We start from the raw sequence: 24,998 nt of genomic DNA on the forward strand, positions 1-24,998 counted from the left end.
TAAGGCATTTAAAGGGGCTATCAAGATTTGGCAAAAAAAGTCTTCAGTCACGTGCACTGTCAGGAATCTCCGTTGCTGGCGCTCATGTAAATCACAAGTATGTGACATGAATGCTCCCGGTCACATTCAGATTAGACGTGCCTCGCTCAAAATTAGTGACTTGAGTGAGGCCGCACACGTCTAGTCAGAATGTGGCCGGAAGTGTGCATAGCGCATACTTGAGATCACATAACTGCTCAGTCTCACTGCTGGCACCGGAAAGTCCTGACAGAGCACTCTGCGAGGATTCATAGATCTGCAATCACAGAGGGACTGCAGACTTTCGTGCCAAAAGTGGATAATTCCTTTAAGACTCCAGGGCCCAATGCAACAATTTTATCAAGGTCCACAAATACCATTTATCAGTTATAGCACAGGTCTGTTCATATAGGGCAAGAAGTAATAATTTTATAAATTGGGGGAAAAAAGCAGGTTGTTTAAACGCTGCATACCAATGTAAAGTTTACCCACGAAATGCAGACTATTAACATATGGCTGGAAGTTTACTAAAGAATGATGCGCTATACACCCCTTTTAAGCATAATAGCGCAGCAGGAAGAGGCAAATATATTAGGAGGTACGCATATTTTTTCTTTTCAGTGTTGCCCTTATTGAGAAAACAATCTATACAGGGTATAATATTCTAACAAAGTTGCCGGTACATAGGTGGTGCTCATATCTTAATAAAGTTAGAGCATCTTGGTCTGTCTGGGCACCAGAAGCTGAAGGGTCTGTGCACACGGTGCGGTTTCTACTGTGGATCCGCAGCGGATTTACCGCTGCGGATCTGCAGCAGAACTGCAGGTGATGTACAGAACCATTATAGCCTATGTAAAAAAAAAAAAAACACTGTGCACATGCTGCAGATTTTTCAGCGCGGTTTTTGTGCGGGGAAAAAAAAAAAGCAGCATGTCACTTCTTTTGTGCGGTTTTGCTGCAGTTTTCCACCTGCTCCATTCTACAAATCCGCAGGTGGAAAAACGCAGTGGATAACCGCACAAAAAGGCAGAAATCCGCAGGAAAAATGCAGGTCATTTGACCTGCGGATTTAGTAAAATCCGCACGGAAAAATCTGCACGGGAGGATCCGCACCGTGTGCATATAGCTGATATCTACGCCAGAGATGGGCTTGCACTTCCCTAACACATCAACACACAACGTTCCGGGATGGGCATTCCATAGGTGCACTGCCCAAGAGATAAGGGGGCCCACTGCCACCTACAAATCGGAAGCAGCCTACAGAATAGAAAACCTTACCTCATTCCTCTTAATTTGCCGCAATTCCTCTTCTGATGCTGTAAGAGGGGCAGGAGCCGATCTGCAGACCAAGTACTTCTGATACCCATTCAGCGAAACATCTTCCTGCACATAAAAGTAGTGTTCAGTGGTGAAATGTAGTGAAAATTACCGTTTTGAAAAAAACGACCGTAAATTTCTATCAGAGCGCTGCTGTGTAAGAACAGCTCTGGTGGACCTGGAATGTCAATATGTACTAGGTGTAGTAATAATAATATTAGCAAATACATCCAATTAGAAATGTGGTATGGTTCTTCTGATTTGCTATGTCGCTTACCCGATGTGCTGGGGATTGCAGTAGCTAAAGGTACCCATGGTTACGTTCACTCACACAGTGGACACTTCACAATTAGTGGGCGCAACCATGAATAACTTAGCATGGGGTAAGCAACATAGCAAATCAGAAGAACTATACTACATTTCTAACTGGATTTGTTAATATTATTATTACACTTACTACATATGAGAAAAGAAACTTGGAGGTGGGAATACCCCTTTAAGTCTGCATTTTCCTGAAGGGATATAGTGTAATTGGATGCACCTTCGCTCTGCATTAACAGCTGATCACAAGGGATTAAAAAAGCTTGACCTGCTGATGATTGCACTGGCTTCCCCTCTAAAATGGCAAATTGTGCAGTATGTCAAGCACAAAGTTCCAGAGTATACAGACAAATATACAGTTGTGGCCAAAAGTATTGACACCCCTGCAATTCTGTCAGATAATACTCAGTTTCTTCCTGAAAATGACTGCAAACACAAATTCTTTGGTATTATTATCTTCATTTAATTTGTCTTAAATGAAAAAAACACAAAAAGAATTGTCCTAAAGCCAAATTGGATATAATTCCACACCAAACATAAAAAAGAGGGTGGACAAAAGTATTGGCACTGTTCGAAAAATCATGTGATGCTTCTCTAATTTGTGTAATTAACAGCACCTGTAACTTACCTGTGGAACCTAACAGGTGTTGGTAATAACTAAGTCACACTTGTAGCCAGTTGACATGGATTAAAGTTGACTCAACCTCTGTCCTGTGTCCTTGTGTGTACCACATTGAGCATGGAGAAAAGAAAGAAGACCAAAGAACTGTCTGAGGACTTGAGAAACCAAATTGTGAGGAAGCATGAGAAATCTCAAGGCTACAAGTCCATCTCCAAAGACCAGAATGTTCCTGTATCTACCGTGCGCAGTGTCATCAAGAAGTTTAAAGCCCATGGCACTGTGGCTAACCTCCCTAGATGTGGACGGAAAAGAAAAATTGACAAGAGATTTCAACGCAAGATTGTGCGGATGTTGGATAAAGAACCTCGACTAACATCCAAACAAGTTCAAGCTGCCCTGCAGTCCGAGGGTACAACAGTGTCAACCCGTACTATCCGTCGGTGTCTGAATGAAAAGGGACTGTATGGTAGGAGACCCAGGAAGACCCCACTTCTTACCCCGAGACATAAAAAAGTCAGGCTGGAGTTTGCCAAAACTTACCTGAAAAAGCCTAAAACGTTTTGGAAGAATGTTCTCTGGTCAGATGAGACAGAAGTAGAGCTTTTTGGGCAAAGGCATCAACATAGAGTTTACAGGAGAAAAAAAGAGGCATTCAAAGAAAAGAACACAGTCCCTACAGTCAAACATGGCGGAGGTTCCCTGATGTTTTGGGGTTGCTTTGCTGCCTCTGGCACTGGACTGCTTGACCGTGTGCACGGCATCATGAAGTTTGAAGACTACCAACAAATTTTGCAGCATAATGTAGGGCCCAGTGTGAGAATGCTGGGTCTCCCTCAGAGGTCATGGGTCCTCCAGCAGGACAATGACCCAAAACACACTTCAAAAAGCACTAGAAAATGGTTTGAGAGAAAGCACTGGAGACTTCTAAGGTGGCCAGCAATGAGTCCAGACCTGAATCCCATAGAACACCTGTGGAGAGATCTAAAAATGGCAGTTTGGAGAAGGCACCCTTCAAATATCAGGGACCTGTAGCAGTTTGCCAAAGAAGAATGGTCTAAAATTCCAGCAGAGCATTGTAAGAAACTCATTGATGGTTACCGGAAGCGGTTGGTCGCAGTTATTTTGGCTAAAGGTTGCGCAACCAAGTATCAGGCTGAGGGTGCCAATACTTTTGTCTGGCCCATTTTTGGAGTTTTGTGTGAAATGATCAATGTTTTGCTTTTTGCTTCATTCTCTTTTGTGTTTTTTCATTTAAGACAAATTAAATGAAGATAATAATACCAAAGAATTTGTGTTTGCAATCATTTTCAGGAAGAAACAGTATTATCTGACAGAATTGCAGGGGTGTCAATACTTTTGGCCACAACTATAGCAATGATCCCAACTGGGCCCACAAGACCCGAGTGCAAGAAGGACACAGAAGGGGACACATGAGGCTTGTTTTATTTTCTCTCAAACTGTTAGTCAAATAGTTTTAGGAACAACAATTTGCGATAAATCCTAAAAATATGTCTCACTCTGTTATTTTACAGAATGTTCTTGTGGGTTAAGCAAAGGCATGCTGTTAAAGAGAATCTGTCACCCCTTTTTTGAGTTATCATATAATGATATCATTCAACTGTGTGTCACATAAGGATTCTCTTAGTACTTTTGCTTCCCCCTGACCCCGCACCTTTCATGCATAAATACCTTGTTTATATCGGTTCAGATGTATGTAAACTGCCGCTGTCCGGTCCACTGGTCAGGGCTTATTCACCTGCTCCCCCCCTGTCTTCCTCTACATATTTTTTCTTGTGTAAAGCAAGACAGGGAGGGGGGGGAGCAGGTGAATAAGCCCTGACCAGCGGACCGGACAGCGGCAGTTTACATACATCTGAACCGATATAAACAAGGTATTTATGCATGAAAGGTGCGGGGTCAGGGGGAAGCAAAAGTACGAAGAGAATCCTTATGTGACACACAATTGAATGTTATTATATGATATCTCAAAAAAGGGATGACAGATTCCCTTTAAAGATATTATATATATATATATATATATATATATATATATATATATATATATATATACACACACATATATATATATACACACACACATATACACACACATACATACACATGGCGACAGGTCATGTGATTGATGGGCGGTATGTATCGCAGAGGTGGGTGACCCTGTGATGGAAGCCTGGGCGTGTTTTGCTCAGCAGATGTACTGCGGAGGGTTTTTGCTATACATTGGGAGGTGACTTGGAGAGATGGGTGAGTCCAGACACCTACATACCCACCCAAGGGGTGTGTGTCTGAATACCCAAGATGAAGCCTGTATGTGATTGTGTGTTTGAGGATCTGCGGTGAGGTCACGATCACCTGACTAGCCATGTGATAGGTACCTGTGAGTGGTTAGGGCTATGTAGGGGTGTTTGGCACATGTGGCAGTGCTGGCTAGTCTGAGCCAGAGGAAGGAGGCCTGTGAGATACCTCCAGAGTGGACCGTCTGATAACCGTGAGTGTTACTGACCGGGGTCAGTGAGATACGTTTGTGGGATACCTCTGAGGATAAGAGACATCAGGGAACCTGTGTGGCCGACACCAACAGGTAACGGATAGGGATCCGTGTTATACTGACCAGGGTCACAGAGAAAGAGACTGTGTTGATGCTGCTTACTAATAATCCCATTGGTCTTGTTTTTAACCCTGAGTGTTCCAGCGTATGCCTCAACTCTCCATCCACTCATAGTGTGGAACATTACAATATACTGTATATATAATATATATATTTATATATATATATATATATATATATATATATATATATATATATATATATCCTACTTAAATGTGTGTAATGGAAATATGTCATGTACAATACTGAAAAGAGATGGGAATTTATCATTTAAATTACACATAAGTCTAGTGAGCAGTCCTTTTGTGACTGACAGCTACACGTATAATAGCACGCACAGCACTTTCCCCATGCTTTGTTTGTGAGAGGATCTGAACAATTTCTTACCACAAAAGTGTGGACCGCAGAATGCAGCCCTAAATGGACTATGTTCCCACAAAACCTATACGCAAATTTGGTCACATCCATCTACTCCATGAAAGGCTGCCAGACTCAGTGTTAGGCTATGTTCGCACAGTGTTCTTGCAGTGTTTTTTTTTTTTTTCAGCAGCCAAAACCTTCCCTCTTGGCAGTAAAAATGCAACTTGCAGCGCTGGGGTCCTGGGTTCGTATCCCACAAAGGACAACATCTGCAAGGAGTTTGTATGTTCTCCCCGTGTTTGTGTGGGTTTCCTCCGGGTACTCCGGTTTCCTCCCACATTCCAAAGACATACTGATAGGGAATTTAGATTGTGAGCCCCATCGGGGACAGTGATGATGATGTGTGCAAACTGTAAAGCGCTGCGGAATATGTTAGCGCTATATAAAAATAAAGATTTATTTATTTTAAAGATTTTTATTTAACTATCTTCTGCATTTTGTGTGTGTGGATTACTTGTGCGATTTGTCTATAGAACATGTTTAAAAGCAGCACTCCAGTGTTTTTTTATTGCAGAGCTGGAGTGGTGCCACTAATCTAAAGGTCCCCTGCCTTAGTATTACATTTACCAGCCGATGTCTTCGTTGGTTATTGCCATCAATCCAGTCGTCTTCTGCAGGTGGTGACCTCCCAAATGCACTCCAGTGTTTGCTGGGCGAGCCGAAGGTCACTTCTCCATGTAAGTCTATGGGGGTCAGAACGTGGCTGTCAGACTTACACTCAGAGCTTGTGGCCATTACCTCTGACTTCCGGTCAGTCAGAAGGTGCGGTCACAAGATGGTGTTGCGGGACTGGAGTGGAGCTGGGAAAAGCTGAAGACAGAGGCTGGTAAGTATAAGACTAGGATAAGGGACTTTATATTAGTAGCACCACTTTACAAAAAACAAAAAAAAACTGCTGGAGTGGTGCTTTAATAAAGTTAGTTTGATTTACCAAAAACGCTGCAAAACCTATTTTTTGCTGAGTTTCTGAACTTTCTCCTTGCTTTCTCAGATTCGCTTCTGCAGAGAAAAAAAAAAAAAAAAAGTGTGGCGGCAACAACAACAACAACAAAAAAAAAAAACACTGCAAAAATGCAATGTGTGAGCATAGCATTTTGTAAAAAGCCACCGTAAATTAAGGCTAAGCCTCAGCCCTTCATGCTGAAACAGGCTGTCACCCACATGGAAGTTATCAGATCTTAAGTCTGTCCAATGAGCGGTTTCTCCAATCCAATGACACAAGGGATGACTGTTAGTTTACAGATTAGTTGACAATAATTAAATTTTGCCTTTCGCCAGAAAGACAGTCAACCACATAAACCTTATTTGCAGCGCTTTAGCCAGGTTCATTTAAAAGTATCTAAAAATATAACGAGAGCCGAACACACAATGTCATTAATTGGCGGTAGTAATCAAAGTAAAATACAGGTTAGCAGCAACCTGAACACCTGCCTGATGCAACATTCAGCCTGAGGCTTCTTTTACATTTACCGTGTTTTTGCGGGCCGTTTTTTGCGGCCCCAAAATCGGCCCGTAAAAATTCCACGGTGTGCTGTGTGCCGTACGGCCGTGGGGGCCGTTTTTAGGGCCGTGATAAAAGATCGAGCTTGCTCAATCTTTTTCACGGCGTATAGACATGGCCCCCACTGACTTCCGGTTTTGCGGAACGCCGTTTTTTTCCCCAATACTATTTCCATAGTATTGGAAGCATGAAAAACGTCGATCCGCCTTTTTTGCGGCGATACGGCCCGCAAAAAACCCGGTAAGTGTAAAAGTAGCCTTAGGGTACTGTCACACTGAGTGATGCACCAGCGATCCCGACAACGATATGGATCGCTGGTGCATCGCTAAGTGGTCGCTAGTGAGCTGCCACACAGGCTGATCTCACCAGCGACATAGCAGCGGTCGGGGGTCGCTACTTATCTGTCAGACGCGGCGATCCTGACGTCCTCCCGCCCGCGTCCACGCGTCGCTCGTCGGCGCCACAGGAAGCCGACGACAAGAAACGGCCAAGGACGTGCTTGCGCGATCAGCGATAACCAGTGGGGAAGCTGGTCGGTGGTAAGTATCAGACATAGCGATATCGCTAGCAATATCGCTATAATGTCACAAAACCAGTGATGTTATAGTGATATTGCTAGCGATAGTGTGACAGGCCCATTAGTCACAAATAAAACGCCTGATCCTACATCCTCTGCTTGACCTACTGACGTTATATAATAATTAAAATAAAAATCAATGAAATGGTTTTATTTAATTATATGTTGAAATAAAGATAGTATGAAGAAATAAGGGCTGAGCAGGGGTTAATGGGAACATTCATTGCTTCCCTGTTATAGCAGTACTACAATGATGGCTACTCTTCTGCTTCCCCTTACAAGGAAAAATATGTCCAGCTCCATTAGTCATCCGGGGAAAATGTGATGTGATACACAGGCTGCTTCTTCTACAGTCACCAGATCACATCGCATATATAGTATCATAGTATCATTCCTTATTGCAAATGAGACAGATGTCCGCTCCCTGGATTTAAGGATTATGGTGCTGACTGCTGACCTGGATATTTAGCAATTTGATAAAAAGGGATGAATGATCCGCTCTGCTTCCTAACACTGGATCTGAATGCCCATTATGTTTGGGGGAGTGGATGGTTCAAAGATAAAGGTGAAATGTTACACAGTTTTATAGTAAAAACGTAAGCAGCCATCAATGTCCACTAGAGGAATAAGGATAAGTGGAAGGGTCAAAAAAACTTAACTTTGACAAGTAAGAAAAATCACACAGTGGCTCTGGCAGGGCTATAATGAGAGCCTAGAAATAAGCTCAATTGTCTATCATTTCACACACTTACTCTAGTTGTTCCAAAAATTTCATCTTTTATGTGTCCACCTCCAAACTCCTTCTTCACAGTCGCCCTCGTTGCAGCATACAACATCTTTTGTCTCACCTGAATGTGCCCAAGAAGAGAAGATCATTATGACAATTGGATGAAATCTCACCATATTAAGCCATAAAAAGGACTATCCTCTATGTGTAAGGGTCATGTGAACATAATAAAGAGAACACTGCAGTAAAACAGGGATTTTTGTGATAAACTCACCGTAAAATCCTTTTCTCCAAGACGCTCATTGGGGGACACAGGTACTGTGGTGTATGCTACTGCCGCCTGGAGGCTGACACTAAGTGAAAAAAAGAGGTTAGCTCCTCCTCCACCGTATACACCCTTGCCCCGATTGCGGGCGGAAACCAGTTTCGTGCAAAAGCAGTAGGAGAACAACAAAATCAGCCTTAATGCAAGTACCAATATGTCTAGAAAATAACCACCTCAATGTCAACGAAAATGCACATTAATTAAAAAAACAAGAGCCAACTGGCTATCAGGGTGGGTGCTGTGTCCCCCTAATGAGCGTCTCGGAGAAAAGGATTTTACAGTGAGTTTAATCACAAAAATCCCTGTTTCTCCTTCACCTCATTGGGGTACTGTGGGACATCCTAAAGCAGTCCCTGGGTGGGAAGTTGACTCACCGATCCAAGCTACATGCACCTCCTGTCTAAAGGTGCGCCACCGCTGTTTGGAGAATCCTTCTACCCAGGCTTGCATCTGCTGAAGCCTGAGTATGAATACTGTAATGTTTGGCAAACGTGTGCAGGCTGGACCAGGTTGCTGCCTTGCAAACCTGTTTCCGTCAAAGCCTGGTGCCGAAGCGCCCAAGAGGCGCCCACTGCCCGAGTAGAGTGTGCTCTGATCCTTGCTGGAACCGACGCACCTCTGATGTGGTAGGACTCCTGAATAGTCAAACGAATCCATCTGGCTATGGTCTATTTCGAGGCAGCAAGTCCCTTCCTGCGCCCCTCGGGGAGCACGAATAGCGTGTCTGTCTGCCAAAAGGGAGCCGTCCGTGACACGTACCTCCTGAGGGCTCTTACCAGGTCCAACGTGTGAAGAGCTTTTTCCACCTGGTGTATCGGTGCTGGACAGAATGAAGGCAAGATAATATCCTCATTAATGTGAAACGAGGAAACGACCTTCGGCAGAAAAAGGGGGGAGCTGGTCTGAGAACCACTTTAAACTTGTGGAAAGTGAGAAATGGGGCTTGGCAGGATAGAGCTGCCAGCTCCGAGACCCGCCTGATTGATGTTATCGCCACAAGAAACACTACCTTCCAGGAAAGGTATGACAAGGAGACATCCAGTAGCGGCTCAAATGGCGCTTCCTGCAGATTAAGGTCCCAGGCGTCCAGGGGCTCCCTATAGGGAGGTACCAAGTGGGACACTCCCTGGATGAAAGTCTTTACCTGTAAATTGGCAGCAATTCTGCGCTGGAACAGGATGGATAAAGCCGATATCTGTCTCCTGAAAGAGCTCGGGGCCAATCCGCAGTCTATTCCAGACCGTAGAAAGGCCAAGATGTTGGGGATAGAGAATCTCAGCGGAGGATAACCGTGGTCTCGACACAAAGAAAAGAACACCTTTCAGGTGTGATGGTAAATTCGCGCCGAGGTAGGCTTCCGGGCACTAACCATTGTAGCCACCACCTCGCGCCCAAACCCCGCCTGGGTCAGAATCCAAGATTCAACGGCCATGCCGTCAAACACACTGCCCCTGAGCTCGGGTGCAAGATCGGGCCCTGGGAAAGTAGATCTGGGCGCTCTGGCAGACGCCAAGGAACGTCTGCGAACAGCTGCACTAGATCTGCGTACCACGCACGACGGGGCCAGTCTGGGGCCAGCAAAATCGCTGAAATCCCTTCTGTTTTGATCTTCTTCATGACCCTCGGAAGTAGTGGCAGCGGGGGGAATAAGTATGGGAGGCGAAACTGGTTCCATGGCAGAACCAACGCATCCACGGCGATCGCCTGCGGGTCTCGGGACCGAGCGTCAAACATGGGCACCTTGGCGTTCACCCTGGAGGCCATCAGGTCCACATCCGGTGTTCCCCACCGTTGGCAACTCTGCAGGAAGACCTCGGAGTGCAGTGACCATTCCCTGGACGCAAGACCCTGCCGGCTGAGGAAGTCTGCCGCCCAATTCTCCACGCCCGGGATGTGGACCACCGATATCACCGAGTGGTTCCTTTCGGCCCAGTGAAGAACGTGCCCTACCTCGCGCATGGTTGCTCTGCTGCGGGTGCCCCCTTGATGATTTATGTAAGCCACCGTCGTGGCGTTGTCCGACTGAATCCGGACGGGGCGGCCTGCTAGAAGGTGCTGAAACTGTTGCAGAGCCAGCCCGACCGCTCGTATTTACAACAAGTTGATCGGGAGGCGTGCCTCCTGCGGTGACCACCGTCCCTGGGTCGTGTGGTGGCAAAAAACCGCTCCCCAGCCGAGGAGGCTGGCATCGGTTGTGACTACCAACCAATGGTCTGGGGGAAAAGGTTTCCCCTGAAGCAGTGCGGAACTGACCATCACTCGAGTGACTGACTGACCTGAGAGGACAACCGGCACCAGTGATCGAGCGTGAATGGGTTCTTGTCCCAGGATGACAAGAGGGCGTGCTGCAGGGGGCGAAGATGAAACTGGGCGAACGGGATCGCTTCCATCGCTGCCACCATCTTTCCTAGTATCCTCATCACGAAAACGGATGGTGTGAGGGACCGGTCGGCGAAGCGTCCGGACTCCCTGCCGGAGCGCTAGGGCTTTGTCTCGAGGGAGAATTACCAACTCTTAGCAGGTGTCGAAGATCATCCCTAAAAAGGCAATCCTCTGAGCTGGGACCAGGGATGATTTCTTCATGTTGACCAACCATCCTAGGCGGGAAAGAGACACTTTCCTCGCATGCCCAAATTGAAGGTCCCTTGACCAAGAGGTCGTCTAAGTAAGGCAAAACGACTATGCCCCCAGAGTGCAGGATGGCCATGACGACTGCCATGACGTTTGTGAACACTCTGGGGGTGGTGGCTAGCCCGAGGGGCAGCGCTGCGAACTGGAAAGGTAAGCCGCTGATGGCGAAGCGCAGAAATCTTTGATGCGGAGGGGAAAATGGGGATGTGCAGGTAGGCGTCCTGGATGTCGATAGAGGCCAGGTATTCTCCCTGCCCCATGGCCGTAATAACTGAACGAAGAGACTCCATCCGGAAACGTCTGATCCTGATTTGTTCAGGAGCTTTATGTCCAAAACAGGCCTGACCGTCCCGTCTTTCTTGGGGTCTGCGAATAGGTTGGACTAGAAGCCCTGAGCCTTGTCGTGCTCTGGTACAGGAATAATGACTCCGTTGTGCTGGAGTAATTCGATGGATCCTATCAACGCCCTTGCCCGGGTCTCCCCTTTGGTAAGACGGGAGAGAAAGAACCGCTTTGGGGGGTACCTGACAAACTCTATCTTGTACCCTGAGGATACCAGCTCTCTCACCCATGAGTCGTGTGCGACGGTGACCCAGACGTGGCGAACCAGAGTAGGCGGCCGCCTGGTTCCCCTCGACCTGGGCTGGCGAGCACGCAATCTCCCCAATGGGTTGGCTCTGAGACTTGTCGATCCCTATCCTGGTTGGGGCGACTTGAATTGGCCACTGTAGTCCACCTGGGGTTGCGAAAAGCCCGAAACCGTGCCTGAAACTGGTGGCGAAACGGCGGTTTGACCCTTTGTTGGGGGAGAAACCCGCTCTTCCCTCCTGTGGCGTCGGAGATGAGCTGGTCTAACTTCTCTCTGAATAGGCAGCCGCACTGATAAGGTAGGGAAGTCAAGGCCTTCCTGGAGGTTGAATCGGCCCACCATGTCCTTAACCATGAGATCCTGGGCAAACAGATACCTTGCTTCCAGTGCCTTCTTTCCTGAGAAACGCCTGTCTGGCCATTCCCTATGTCGTTGCACTATGTCCTCAAACTCTGGGTGAGTGCGAAAAACTCTATGCGGCCGCTTAGCTTGCTTAACCCCTTCCTGACATCAGACGTACTATCCCGTCCATGGGAGCCGGGCCCCTATGCCCATGGACGGGATAGTACGTCTAGCGCGATCAGCGGCGCCCACGTGGTGAGCGCCGCTGATCGCGGCCGGGTGTCAGCTGATTATCACAGCTGACACCCGGCACTATGTGTCAGGGGCGGTCACGGACCGCCCCCGACACGTTAACCCATTGCACACCGCGATCAAACATGATCGCGGTGTACCGGGAGTTAAAGGGAAGCATCGGCAGGGAGGGGGCTCCCTCCGTGCTTCCCTGAGCCCCCCACGGCAGCGCAATGTGCAGCGCTGCTGCGGGGGACTCCTTTCCTCCAGGCCCCCGGATCCAAGATGGCGACGGGGGCCTTCGGGGGCCTGGAGGAAGCTGGCTTCCTCAGTGCCTGCAAAGCGCAGGCATGAGGAAGCCTTGTGCACTGCCTGTGACAGATTGCTGATCTGTCACAGTGATCTGTGATGTGACAGATCAGCGATCTGTCACAGGACAGTGATGTCCCACCTGGGACTATGTAATAAAGTAAAAAAAAGTGTAAAAATAATTTAAAAAAAAAAATCGCCAAATAAATTAGTAAAAAAAAAAAAAAAAAAAATATTCCCCAATAAATTCATTTTTTGAAAATAAAAAAAACCAAAACAATAAAAGTACACATATTAGGTATCGACGCGTCCGTAACGACCCGCCCTATAAAACTGTCCCATTAGTTAACCCCTTTAGCGAACCCCTTAAAAAATAAAAATAAAAAACGAAGCAAAAAATAATGATTTATTATCATACCGCCAAACAAAAAGTGCAATAACGCGCGATCAAAAAGACGCATATAAATATCCATGGTACCGCTGAAAACGTCATCTTGTCCCGCAAAAAACGAGCCACCACACAGCATCAGCGAAAAAATAAAAAAGTTATAGCTCGCAGAATAAAGCAAAGCAAAAATAATTATTTTTTATATAAAATAGTTTTCATTGCATAAAACCGACAAAACATAAAAAAAGACCTAAATGAGGTATCGCTGTAACCGTCCTGACCCGAAGAATAAAAACGCTTTATCAATTTTACCGCATGCGGAACGGTGTAAACGCACTCCCCCAAAAGAAATTCATGAAACGCTGGTTTTTGTTCATTCTGAGTCCCAAAAATCGGAATAAAAAGCGATCAAAAAATGTCACGTGCCCTAAAATGGTACCAATAAAAACGTCAACTCGTCCCGCAAAAAATAAGACCTCACATGACTCGGTGGGTCAAAATACGGAAAAATTATAGCTCTCAATATGTGGTGATGCAAAAACTAATTTTACAATAACAAGCGTCTTTTAGCGTGCGACAGCCGCCAAACATAAAAACCGCCATAAATAGTAAATCAAACCCCCCGTTATCACCCCCTTAGTTAGGGAAAAATAATAAAATTAAAAAAATGTATTTATTTCCATTTTTCCGTTAGGGCTAGGGTTAGGGCTAGGGTTAGGGCTTGGGTTAGGGGTGTGTTGGGGTTCGGGTTGGAGTTAGAATTGGGGGTTTCCACTGTTTGGGCACATCAGGGGCTCTCCAAATGCAACATTGCGTCTGATCTCAATTCCAGCCAATTCTGAGTTGAAAAAGTCATATGGTGCTCCTTCCCTTCCAAGCTCTGCCATGCGCCCAAACAGTGTTTTACCCCCACATGTAGGGTATCAGCCTACTCAGGACAAATTGCAAAACAATTTTTGGGGTCCAATTTCTTCTGTTACCCTTAGGAAAATAAAAAATTGAGGGCAAAAATATCATTTTTGTGGAAAAAAATGATTTTTTTATTTTCACGTCCGAGCGTTATAAACTTCTGTGAAGCACTTGGGAGTTCAAAGTGCTCAAAACACATCTAGATAAGTTCCGTGGGGGGTCTAGTGTCCAAAATGGGGTCACCTGTTGGGAGTTTCAATAGTTTAGGTACATCAGGGGCTCTCCAAACGCACATGACACCCGCAGACCATTCCATCAAAGTCTGCATTCCAAAATGGCACTGCTTCCCTTCCGAGCCCCGACGTGTGTCCATACAGTAGTTTTCTCCCACATATGGGGTGTCAGCGTACTCAGGACAAATTGGACAACAACTTTTGGGGTTCAATTTCTCCTGTTACCTTTGGGAAAATGAAAAAATTGGGGACTAATTGATCATGTTTGTGGAAAAAATACGATTTTTTTATTTTCATGCCCTGGCATTATAAACTTCTGTGAAGCCCTTGGGGGTTCAAAGTGCTCACCTCACATCTAGATAAGTTCCTTAGGGGGTCTAGTTTTCAAAATGGGGTCATTTGTGGGGGGTTTCCACTGTTTAGGTACATTAGGGGCTCTCCAAAGGCAACATGACACCCGCAGACCATTCCATCAATGTCTGCATTCCAAAACATCACTACTTCCCTTCCGAGCCCTGACGTGTGTCCATACAGTAGTTTTCTCCCACATATGGGGTGTCAGCTTACTCAGGACAAATTGGACAACAACTTTTGGGGTTCAATTTCTCCTGTTACCCTTGGGAAAATAAAAAAAATGGTGACTAAAAGATCATGTTTGTGGAAAAAATATGAATTTTTTATTTTCACGCCCGGGCGTTATAAACTTCTGTGAAGCACTGGGGGGTTCAAAGTGCTCACCACACATCTAGATAAGTTCCTTGGGGGGTCTAGTTTCCAAAATGGTGTCATTTATGGGGGGTTTCCACTGTTTAGGTACATCAGGGGTTTTCCAATCGCGACATGGTGTCCGATCTCAATTCCAGCCAAAAACGTCAAATGGCGCTGCTTCCCTTCCGGGCTCTGCCATGCGCCCAAATAGTGGTTTACCCCCACATGTGGGGTATCAGCATACTCAGGACAAATTGCACAATAACTTTTAGGGTCCTGTTACCCTTGGGAAAATAAAAATTGGGGTGAAAAGATCATTTTTGTGGAAAAAATATGATTTTTTAATTGTACCGCTGTACGTTATAAACTTCTGTAAAGCCCTTGTGGGTTCAAAGTTCTCACCACATATCTAGATAAGTTCCTTGGGGGTTCTAGTTTCCAAAATGGGGTCACTTGTAGGGGGTTTCCACTGTTTAGGTACATCAGGGACTCTCCAAACGTGACATGGCGTCCGATCTAAATTCCAGCCAATTTTTCATTGAAAAAGTCAAACGGCGCTCCTTCCATTCTGAGCTCTGCCATGCGCCGAAACAGTCGTTCCCCCCCACAAATCAGGTATCAGCGTACTCAGGACAAATTGCACAATAACTTTTGCAGTCCAATTTCTCCTGTTACCCTTGGTAAAATAAAAAAAATTGAACCTGAAGTATTTTTTTTGTGAAAAAAAGTTAGATGTTCATTTTTTTTTTAAATATTCAAAAAAATTCCTGTGACGCACCTAAAGGGTTAATAAACTTCTTGAATGTGGTTTTGAGCACCATAAGGGGTGCAGTTTTTAGAATGGTGTCACTTTTGGGTATTTTCTATCATATAGACCCCTCAAAGTGGCTTCAAATGTGATGTGGTCCTAAAAATAAAATGGTGTTGTAAAAATGAGAAATCGCTGGTCAACTTTTAACCCTTATAACTTCCTAACAAAAAAAAATTTTGGTTCCAAAATTGTGCTGATGTAAAGTAAACATGTGGGAAATGTTAGTTATCAAGTTTTTTGTGTGCCGTATCTCTGTGATTTAAGGGCATAAAAATTCAAAGTTGGAAAATTGCGAAATTTCCAAAATTTTTGCCAAATTTCCATTTTTTTCACAAATAAACGCAAGTTATTTGAATGAAATTTTACCACTAACATGAAGTACAATATGTCACGAGAAAACAATGTCAGAATCACCGGGATCCATAGAAGCGTTCCAGAGTTATGACCTCATAAAGGTACAGTGGTCAGAATTGTAAAAATTGGCCCGGTCATGAAAGTGCAAACCACCCTTAGGGGTGACAGGGTTAAATGACACCTTATGGCCTGAAGCCAGGGTGGAATCATCCTCAATCCCCAGAGTCTGATTGACGGCTTCGATGAGGCTGTCCACAGTTTCTCGACACCCCGGGGTACTTAGATCCAGGGGTTCGTCCGAGTCATAATCTGAAATTTGCTCGCTCTTGACTGCTGGTGAGGGAGAGCGAGAAGTAGAACTCACGGATGCCGAGGCACCGGACGGGCCGGGAGACGCAGTGTGGGTTCGGTTCCCCCCCGCGTCTGCCTGGAGTGAGAGCGGCCCCTGCAGGCCGGAGGCTCCTGTGAGGTGGAGGACCCTTCCAAGACAGGCGAGCCACTATCCCTGCCCCTATCTGGGGTGCGAATGGACCAGATTGCTCTCGTGACGCCATAGACTGCAACAGTGATAGGGCCCATTCTGGAACACCGGGCTCGGTCACAGGGGAGGGCTCCTGGGCACGTTTGGTATCACAGGCTTCGCATAATCGCTTGCTCTGCGCCCACGGGAAAGCGGCCTGTCAAGAGATGCATGCATCGGATAGGAACGCGTGCGTCTTCTCTTTTTTCGGAGATGCTGCATCTGCCAGGGACAGTACTGCAGCCTGCTGGGGGGGGAGAGAAGGAACACTCCTTGCTTACCCATAACGTGGCCTCTCGGGTTGGGGTGCAGCACTTACCCCAGTCCTGTGCCCCCCAGGTGTCCTGGAAGTGCCGGGTGTTGCTCCACTCAAAGAAGCGCGCGCCTCAGCTGCGGGCGGGCTGTCAGAAGAAGAGGCATCCTGGGCGGTACTTTCGGTTGAGGCCTAGCGCTGGTCCGAAGCCGGGAGCTCAATTTCTTCGGCTCCCGCCCAGGCCACGGCCGAAGCCGCGGGCTGGATTTTCAGCGTCTGCCCGCGAGGGGGAGGGGGGGGGACGCCACTGACCGCCAGCTGAAGATACGTGGCCGGACGCCAGGACATGCCGCCATGAGTGACGGGGGGCTACCTTTGCCCGACATGAAAAGGCTAAGGGCTCCAGCCCTGTGGACGCTGCTGCAGGAGCCCTCCCAGGCCATCCCCTCCGTGACGATGCTTCAGCTTCCCAGCTCAGGTAGAGGGGAGGTGGGCCACACATAGGAAGGTGCAGGCACCCTAGCTCCATCTAACCCCTTCAAGGGGTGAGGAAAGGGACCGTCCGCCGCCTTGCAGCACCGCAATCAAGCATTGCTGGAGCAGTGGGGGCCGCACGGACTATGCTGGTGCCTCTGTACAGCCCATGGTTTCAATACCTAGGGGTGGTCAGGGCTAAGTCCGGCATCATGTCCCACGTTGTGGGAGAGGATACGTGGAGGCGACACTCACACGTGATCGCCCGTTGTTGGTTTGGGGAGATCGGACCCTTTCAATAGGGTCCGTCGCCCCTGTCTCATCTTCATAGAAAAAGGGAAAAAGAAAAAAAAAAAAGAAATCTGGAGAAAAAAAACAGACGTGTGCCTCCAACGGACACTAAGCATGAACTGGTTTCCGCCCGCAATCGGGGCGAGGGTGTATACGGTGGAGGAGGAGCTAACCTCTTTTTTTTCACTTAGTGTCAGCCTCCAGGCGGCAGTAGCATACACTGCAGTACCTGTGTCCCCCAATGAGGCGAAGGAGAAAAGTAGGAAAAACCCGCAATTCAGGTTCATGGAAACTGGATACTGAACATCAAAAGGAAAATGACGGCGGTTATGCCTCGCCACACTTACATGAGAGTAGTCTGGAGACCAGGCAATGAAAATCCACTCATAGCCCTGGGCATTCTGAGAATCCAGCCGGTACAGAATATAACATGGCTGCTTATCTTCTAACAGCGGCAGAATGAAGTCGTCATAGTCTTGGTCCCAGGAACTTGCTGGCTCTTCGCTGGTGCTCACGATCAGTTCCTCTGTGAACAATTTAAAGAACCAGACAGGTTAAAGGGAATTTATCTCAAGGTTTTTGCTACCCCATCTGAGAAGAGCATAATGTAGGGGCAGAGACCTAGATTCCAGCTATGTGTCACTTAGGCTGGTTTCACATTAGCGATTGGAGGCGCAATGGATGCTCGCAGTGAAGCTCCGCCCCCTGCCGCCCCTCCTCCGGTCAGCTCCGCCTATGGGCGCATGCTGCTGCATGCGGTCTGCTACCTATCTTTAGCATTGGGAACGCAGGCCGTGCGCAGGTATGCTTTTGCCGGTGTGGCGATCTGCGCCAAACGCAACGTGTTGCATTTTGGTGCGGCCGGCGCACCGTCAAAAGGATGTATGTTGCAGCAAAAGCATACCTGCGCATGGCCTGCGTACCCAATGATAAAAATAGGGTACGCAGGACGCATGCAACGGCATGTGCCCATAGGCGGAGCTGATGGAGGAGGCGCGGCAGGGGACGGAGCTTCATAGCGAGCGTTCGCTGCGCCTCCCAACGCTAATGTGAAACTAGCCTTACTGGTCTCCTATCTGCAGTTTTGATAAAATTCCTGTTTTCTCTGCTGCAGATCGACCAGTTCTCTGAATGCTAAGCTGTGTGTAGGTGTGAATGCTCAGCCCCATATCACTGAATGGCAGATTTCTGTGTACGCTGTGCATAGGCAGAAAGCTGCCAATCCGTGGTGGGGTGGAGTTACACAAAAACATGAAATTTTAAGAACTACATGGCAGCAGCATTACTAGTCCACAAATGATAAAAATCACTCTTTAATCACCATGATATTATCAAAACTACAGCAAGCAGCTCAGTAAGTGATAGATCCCTGGAATCAGGGTCTCTGGTCTACATTATGATTCTAACCTAGGCATTTATCTTGACTTGACCTATATAGGAAGCACATATGGCTGGAAAAAGTTTTTTCCGTCTGTAACGAGCAGTAGCTAAGGCCACGTACATAAAGGGATTGTGCAGCGATACCTCCTGTTCAGATGCTGTAATTAGGGCAGACGGACATCATTGTGGGGGTCCCAAGCAGCTTCCCCATTTTTGCCTATTCTCTATACTACATGAGCAGTCAGCCTCTATCTCCTTATAAAATCAGGAGCTTTTTTGCAGGTCTTTGTAGCCAGATCTGAAACAGCAGCGGTTGTCTGGAGCAATTTAATAGTACAAGTTTTCCTCCACTCTATTCCCCATACACATAACACATTCCTTTATTGCTCGGCAGGCGCTCAGATGTTTTATCTTCCATGGTACTAGAGTAGAGGGGAAATTGCACTTATGCATGCATGGAAACAAATATACAAATATATATATACACACACACATAATACACAAGTAGCCGAGAGCATAAAACCTCCACTGTTTACACTGCCGGGTGTGTTCAGAGCGCTGGTAAATTATGCACAATAAAATAGAGTTATTTGCTTCTGATGTGCTCCTGCTCATTGTAAAAAAAAACACAAGTAAACAAGCTGCAAATAGACACATAAAACACAAAAACAAAAGTATATTGTAATTTCTCCTGCCACCGATCTGGAGCCCAGACGTGCTGTCCAAATAAAATAAAGAGCATTACAAACCATCGTCTATGTCCAGCTTCAGTAGTCTGTATTTGCCATTTCTAGCTTTGGCGAAGGTCTCTTGAACATCTTCACTCGCTGTGGGTGAAAATAAAATCGGTCAGAAGCTTGAGAATATCGAGAACACATTCAATGTAGGCGAACAGGTTCTGAAAAGAATCAGTGACAGCACAAAGTATGTGGCACAATTAACCTCCTAAAGGGATATTCCCATCCTCATGGATCGGTATTGTTGGATAGCGCCTATAAAATCAAGCACCTTTGCAATTTACAGGTTTATTAACATTTTTGAGCCCCACCTACACAATAGATTAACGTCAGCCCTATCCTCCGATATTGATGGGTTCGATGACAATCTAATATGTATGGGGTGATGGCCATTGGGCATGTCCAATATCGGACTGGAGACCATTTTATTCTCCAGAACATAAGCCACCGGCAGGAAGGTTTGTTAGTGTCTTTCTCGTAGAGAACACATAAGCGCTCAACCAGATGAACACTGGGTCTGGGAAACGAGGCCAAAATTCGGGCAAACTAATAGATGAAGCATTTTTCAGCCGATGGCAGTGGAATATGTATGGCGGCATTTAACCATTTCTATGTAATTAACACTTTTTTTTTTTAGTTTACGGCTTGTTGCTTTGGCAACCCACCACCATTGCCATCTAGCAGTATGGGTCGATTATGAAATTACCGGGAACATGGGCAGCATGTATCAGTTACTGGCTGTAGGATCATTGCAGAGATACACACTTAATAGCCGCATGGGTGACTAGACATTCAGGCAGATCCCCTGCGGCTCCTCTCAGCCCACTGATGGTGGCTGACAAGCATTTTCCTATAGGCGCACGTATCTTATGGTATGAAAAGACTGGTGGAAAGCATGCCAAGACGCATGAACGCTGTGATTAAAAATCATGGTTATTCCACAAAATATTGATTTCTGTACTCTTCCAGAGTGAAAACATTAGTATTGTTGCTTCTAAATGATTATGAACTTGTTTTCTTAGCATTATTTGAGGTCTGCAAGCACTGCCTTTTTTTTGTTATTTTGACCATTTCTCATTTGCTGCAAATAAATACAAAATTTCTAGCTTTAAATTTCGGCGACATGTCAGTAGTTTATAGAATAAAACAACAATGTATATTTTACTCAAAAATATACCTGGAAAGAGAAAAATCAGACAAACTGAACATTTTGCAGTGGTCTTGCCAGAGCTGTAGAAACAACCTACAAGTGTAACATCTGCAAATTGGGGTTAGTGTCACTCGATTACACAAGTACGTCAGCACTGGAGAAGACATTGCAAGTAAGTGGTCTACAAATGGCCCATATTTGCACTGGCAGTCATGAACACACAATATACTCACTAGCCGGGTGCAGTAGAGTAACACTGGTACAAAGTCCTCTACCGACTTCCTCTGTTTAAAAGCTTGCCAAGTGTGACTGATGGCAAGTCAGTTCAACTTCTTAACCCTTTATGACTGAGCCTCTCCAATACATAACCGTTAGCTTATGACTTCACTTTCATACACTACATATATGACAGGAAGTTTACCCAAATACATGTATGTATTTAGTATATACTAAAGGTCTCTTAATGCAATATGTTCTTACCGTTTAGCAAAGTAGCGTTTGGACTAGTGAAAAGCTAGCCATCCCTTAGACATAAATAGCCATAATCAACTTCGTATCTACCAACAGGTCAGCGAAACCTTTCATAAGGGTAATATCAAGAGGATTCTCTGCAAAATAAGAGAAAATGGGTTCCTGGTCCTCATTTCCAACTAGAAGAATGCAAAGAATGTGTATGTGTTCTTGACGCTTTATAGCCTTTTACTCTATCGAAAGTAATTGTTTTTGCCCTTATCTCCTTTAAGCAAGTACTATCTATTCTTCCTGGTTCCATATTTACCGTGGATGTAAAAGGTCTACACCCCGATAAAATCCCATGCTTTTGTCGGCGGTTATTGGACTGCACTCAGATGAAATCGGATGACATCCGAACTAAGACCGATGTTTCACATGCACACAAACCTGTATGGGAAGGGCGATCCGATTTTCGAACGCACTTGTAGCATGCTGTGATTGTCTTCTCACGACGAATCAGCATGAGCTAATCACAGATCTGCACTACCCCATAGGGAAAAGTGATATCTGATAAAACATAGGCCCCTGTGTTATATGGCAGGGTTAGCAAATTCTTAAACTAATACTCTTCTTCCCTTAAACCAGAGAGCCACACAAAAAAGTTAATATTTCCCACGTGTCTACTTTACACCTGCATCATTGTTTAAACATTTTTTTTGTTAGGAAGTTATAAGGGTTAAAAGTTGATCAGCAATTTCTCATTTTTCCAACAAAATATAAAAAAAGTCATAAAAATCCCATTCAACTTTATTAACCCTTTGGGTGCTTCACAGCAACTAAAGCAATGTGGAAGGGAAAAAAAAAATGAACATTTTACTTTTTCACCAAAATTTTAACTTTAGCCCCAAATTTTTTTTATTTTCACAAGCACAACAGGAGAAAATGGACCGCACAATTTGTTTTGCAATTTCTCCCGAGTACGCCGATACCCCATATGTGGGGGGAAAACTACTGTTTGGAAGTGAAGGAACACCGTTTGATTTTTTTTGAACGCAAAAAATGGCTGTCGTATTTGGAGAGCCACTGATGTGCCTAAACAATAAAAAACCCCAAAAGTGACCCCATTTTGTAAACTAGACCCCCCTCAAGGAATGTATCTAAATTTAAGGTCTTTGTAATGTAGAGCCAGGAGAAAAAAAATAACCACATATTTTTCCCCACAAAAATGTACTTTTAGCCCCAAAATTTTTAATTTCACAAGGGTAATAGTAGAAAATGGACCCCAAAATTTGTTGTGCAATTTCTCCACAGTACGCAGAAAGCTCATATATGGGGGGAAAAACTGGAAAAGAGTGAAGTTTTGGAACCCAGGCTGATGGAATTGTCTGTGGGTATCATGTCACGTTTGGAGAGTCTCTGATGTGCCTAAACAGTGGAAACCTCCCACAAGTGACCCCATTTTGGAAGCTACACCCCTCAAGGATTTTTTCCAGGGCTATAGTGAGCATTTTGACGACATAGAATTTGACATGTTGTCATCTTGAAAATTTTCAGTTTTTCACACAAAAATGTTGTTTTAGGACAAAATCTGTAATTTTCACAATGGATAATACGTGAAAACAGACCCCGTAATTTGTTACACAATTTCTCCTGAATTAAATGAAACTGCCAATCTTCAGGAATGCACTGCACCTGTGCAAAGCAAGAAGCTGTGAGCAGTGGGCTCCAGGAGAGAAGCCGAGCACCGATTGCTGTGGTAAACTACTTAAATGCCACTGTCAATATCTGACATCAGTGTTTAAATGGAATGTGCACACCAGCTCCCATTGCCCTCCCCCACGCCGTGATCGCAAGGTACCAATGGTTTGCTATGGACTGTGATTCATAGGAGACCATGATACACACTATACACTGTGGTACTAGGGAGGTTGCCACCTCTGTTGGAGGATGATTCCTTTAACCCCTTCCCGACACTGGATGTATCCATACGTCATGGTCAAATGGTACTTACCGACATTGGACACATGGATATATCAGATCATTAATATGGCATCGCAACTGCAGTGTTAAAATTCCAGTGCCATCTTGGAGCTGAGCTAGTGAAATAGTCATCCCGGAGGGTGGCGATGATCCCCTCGCAACTACGATCGCTGCGATTGGCTGTTCAATTATGAACAGCCAATCGCAGTGTTTCAGGCAGATTAAAGCCCTGCTATGTGTAGCACAAACGATCAGAAGATCAAAGTCTACTAAGACTATAAGGCTACATGCACATGCTGCAGAATGGGGTGCGGATTTGGCCGTGCAGATTCTGTAAAATCCGCAGGTAAATCTGCAGGTCAAAAGACCTGCGGTTTTACATCTCCACAATGGAGGAGATGGCAAACCGCAATGGAATCCACAGAAAGAATTGACATGTCAATTCTTTCTGCGGTTTCAAAACCACAGAAAAAACGCACCGCGCTGCACTGCGGATTTTTATTCCCATAGGGAATAATGGTACTGTACACCGCAGCAAAAACTGCTGCGGACCCGCAGAAGCCATAACCGCTGTGGAACCGCAGCAGAATCCGCAGCGTGTGCACACACCCTAAGGGTACATGCCCACAATCACGAACTGATGCGGGTTTGACGCTGCGTATTTATGCGGCCAGATGTTACAGCATAGTGGATGGGATTTCTAGGAATCCCATGTCCACTATGCGTGCATGGTCACCTGTGGATCCCCCGCGCGTCTATCAAGACTGCAACATGTCAATTTATCTTGCGGAGACGCTAGTCTCTGCAAGAGAAATTACATCAATAGAAATGTATTGAATGTGGTAAATTCGGAACTAGCAGTGAAGGCAAAGCACTGCTAATTCCGGATCGTGGGCACCTGGCCTAAAAGTAAAAAAGAAAAAATGCTGAGCTCAAACGCTTGATCTAATTGGTATATGGAGTAAAAATGAACAAAAAACCGCCATAATTAAGATTTTGGTTGCCGCAACATTGCAATAAGAGGTGATCAAAATATCTTATCTACCTCAGAATGGCATCAATAAACAAATCAGCTTGGCGGCAATAAAGCCCTCACCCAGCCCCAGATCCCGATTCCATAATATTTTGAATGTTAGTACTCAATACTTACAGGGGCCCCGATTCATCATGATGAGGAGATGGGCTAAAGTCAGACGCTATTGATTCATTAAGATACACAAGCTTCTTAATTAATCTGTCTGAAAATTGGCTAGCACTTCCGTGGGTGCCTCGTGGGGCCTGGAGTAAAATGTGGTGTAATTAATGCCACAGTCATGAATATGACGAGTGCGTGTTGCCACGACTCTTTCCCGACCCAATTCCACTCACTATTTATTTATAGCACAGGGGCCGGCTTATAAATACTCCCATCAATGGCACCTGCTCTCCTTGTTAACAGTGAAAGAAGGTATAGGCTGATGGGAGTAGTATTCTCATCAGCTGATGCATTTGACCGAAGGTAACCTTTTTAGCGCCGGTCACAGCTGTTGGCTCATGCTGTTATCTGACAGCGTGGGAGCCGCAGCTCTCTGACTAGCGGTAATGATCTTATGCCAATCAGATCCCATGTTTGCTGCGCTGTAATGCTGATGACAGTATAGCAAAAAATAGAAATTCGGGCCCACCAATCATCTGAATGGGGTTCAGGTTCGGGTACAGCTCTGGTACCTGAACCAAACTTTTCTTAGATGTCTGGCCGAATCCATTGGACCCGAACATCCACAGGTTCGCCCATCACTTTTCCTGACCTAGCCATGGACTA

At 45.6% G+C, this 24,998-nt stretch overlaps 1 protein-coding gene across 2 annotated transcripts in view; it reads right to left on the bottom strand.

Annotated features, from left to right (window-relative positions):
* TWF1 (twinfilin actin binding protein 1) overlaps nt 1-24,998 on the bottom strand; it is a 61,068-nt gene that overhangs the window by 23,179 nt on the left and 12,891 nt on the right. For both annotated transcript variants that reach the window (XM_073573231.1, XM_073573230.1), the window contains exons 2-5: nt 19,627-19,704; nt 17,845-18,023; nt 8,155-8,250; nt 1,297-1,401 (exon numbers count right to left, since the gene is read on the bottom strand). In XM_073573231.1, the coding sequence (XP_073429332.1) occupies nt 1,297-1,401; nt 8,155-8,250; nt 17,845-18,023; nt 19,627-19,704 (458 nt within the window). The remainder of the gene's footprint in view (nt 1-1,296; nt 1,402-8,154; nt 8,251-17,844; nt 18,024-19,626; nt 19,705-24,998) is intronic.

This window comes from Dendrobates tinctorius, unplaced genomic scaffold (assembly GCF_039654945.1).
Source record: "Dendrobates tinctorius isolate UK_male_01 unplaced genomic scaffold, ASM3965494v1 ptg000035l, whole genome shotgun sequence".
Taxonomy (NCBI): domain Eukaryota; kingdom Metazoa; phylum Chordata; class Amphibia; order Anura; family Dendrobatidae; genus Dendrobates; species Dendrobates tinctorius.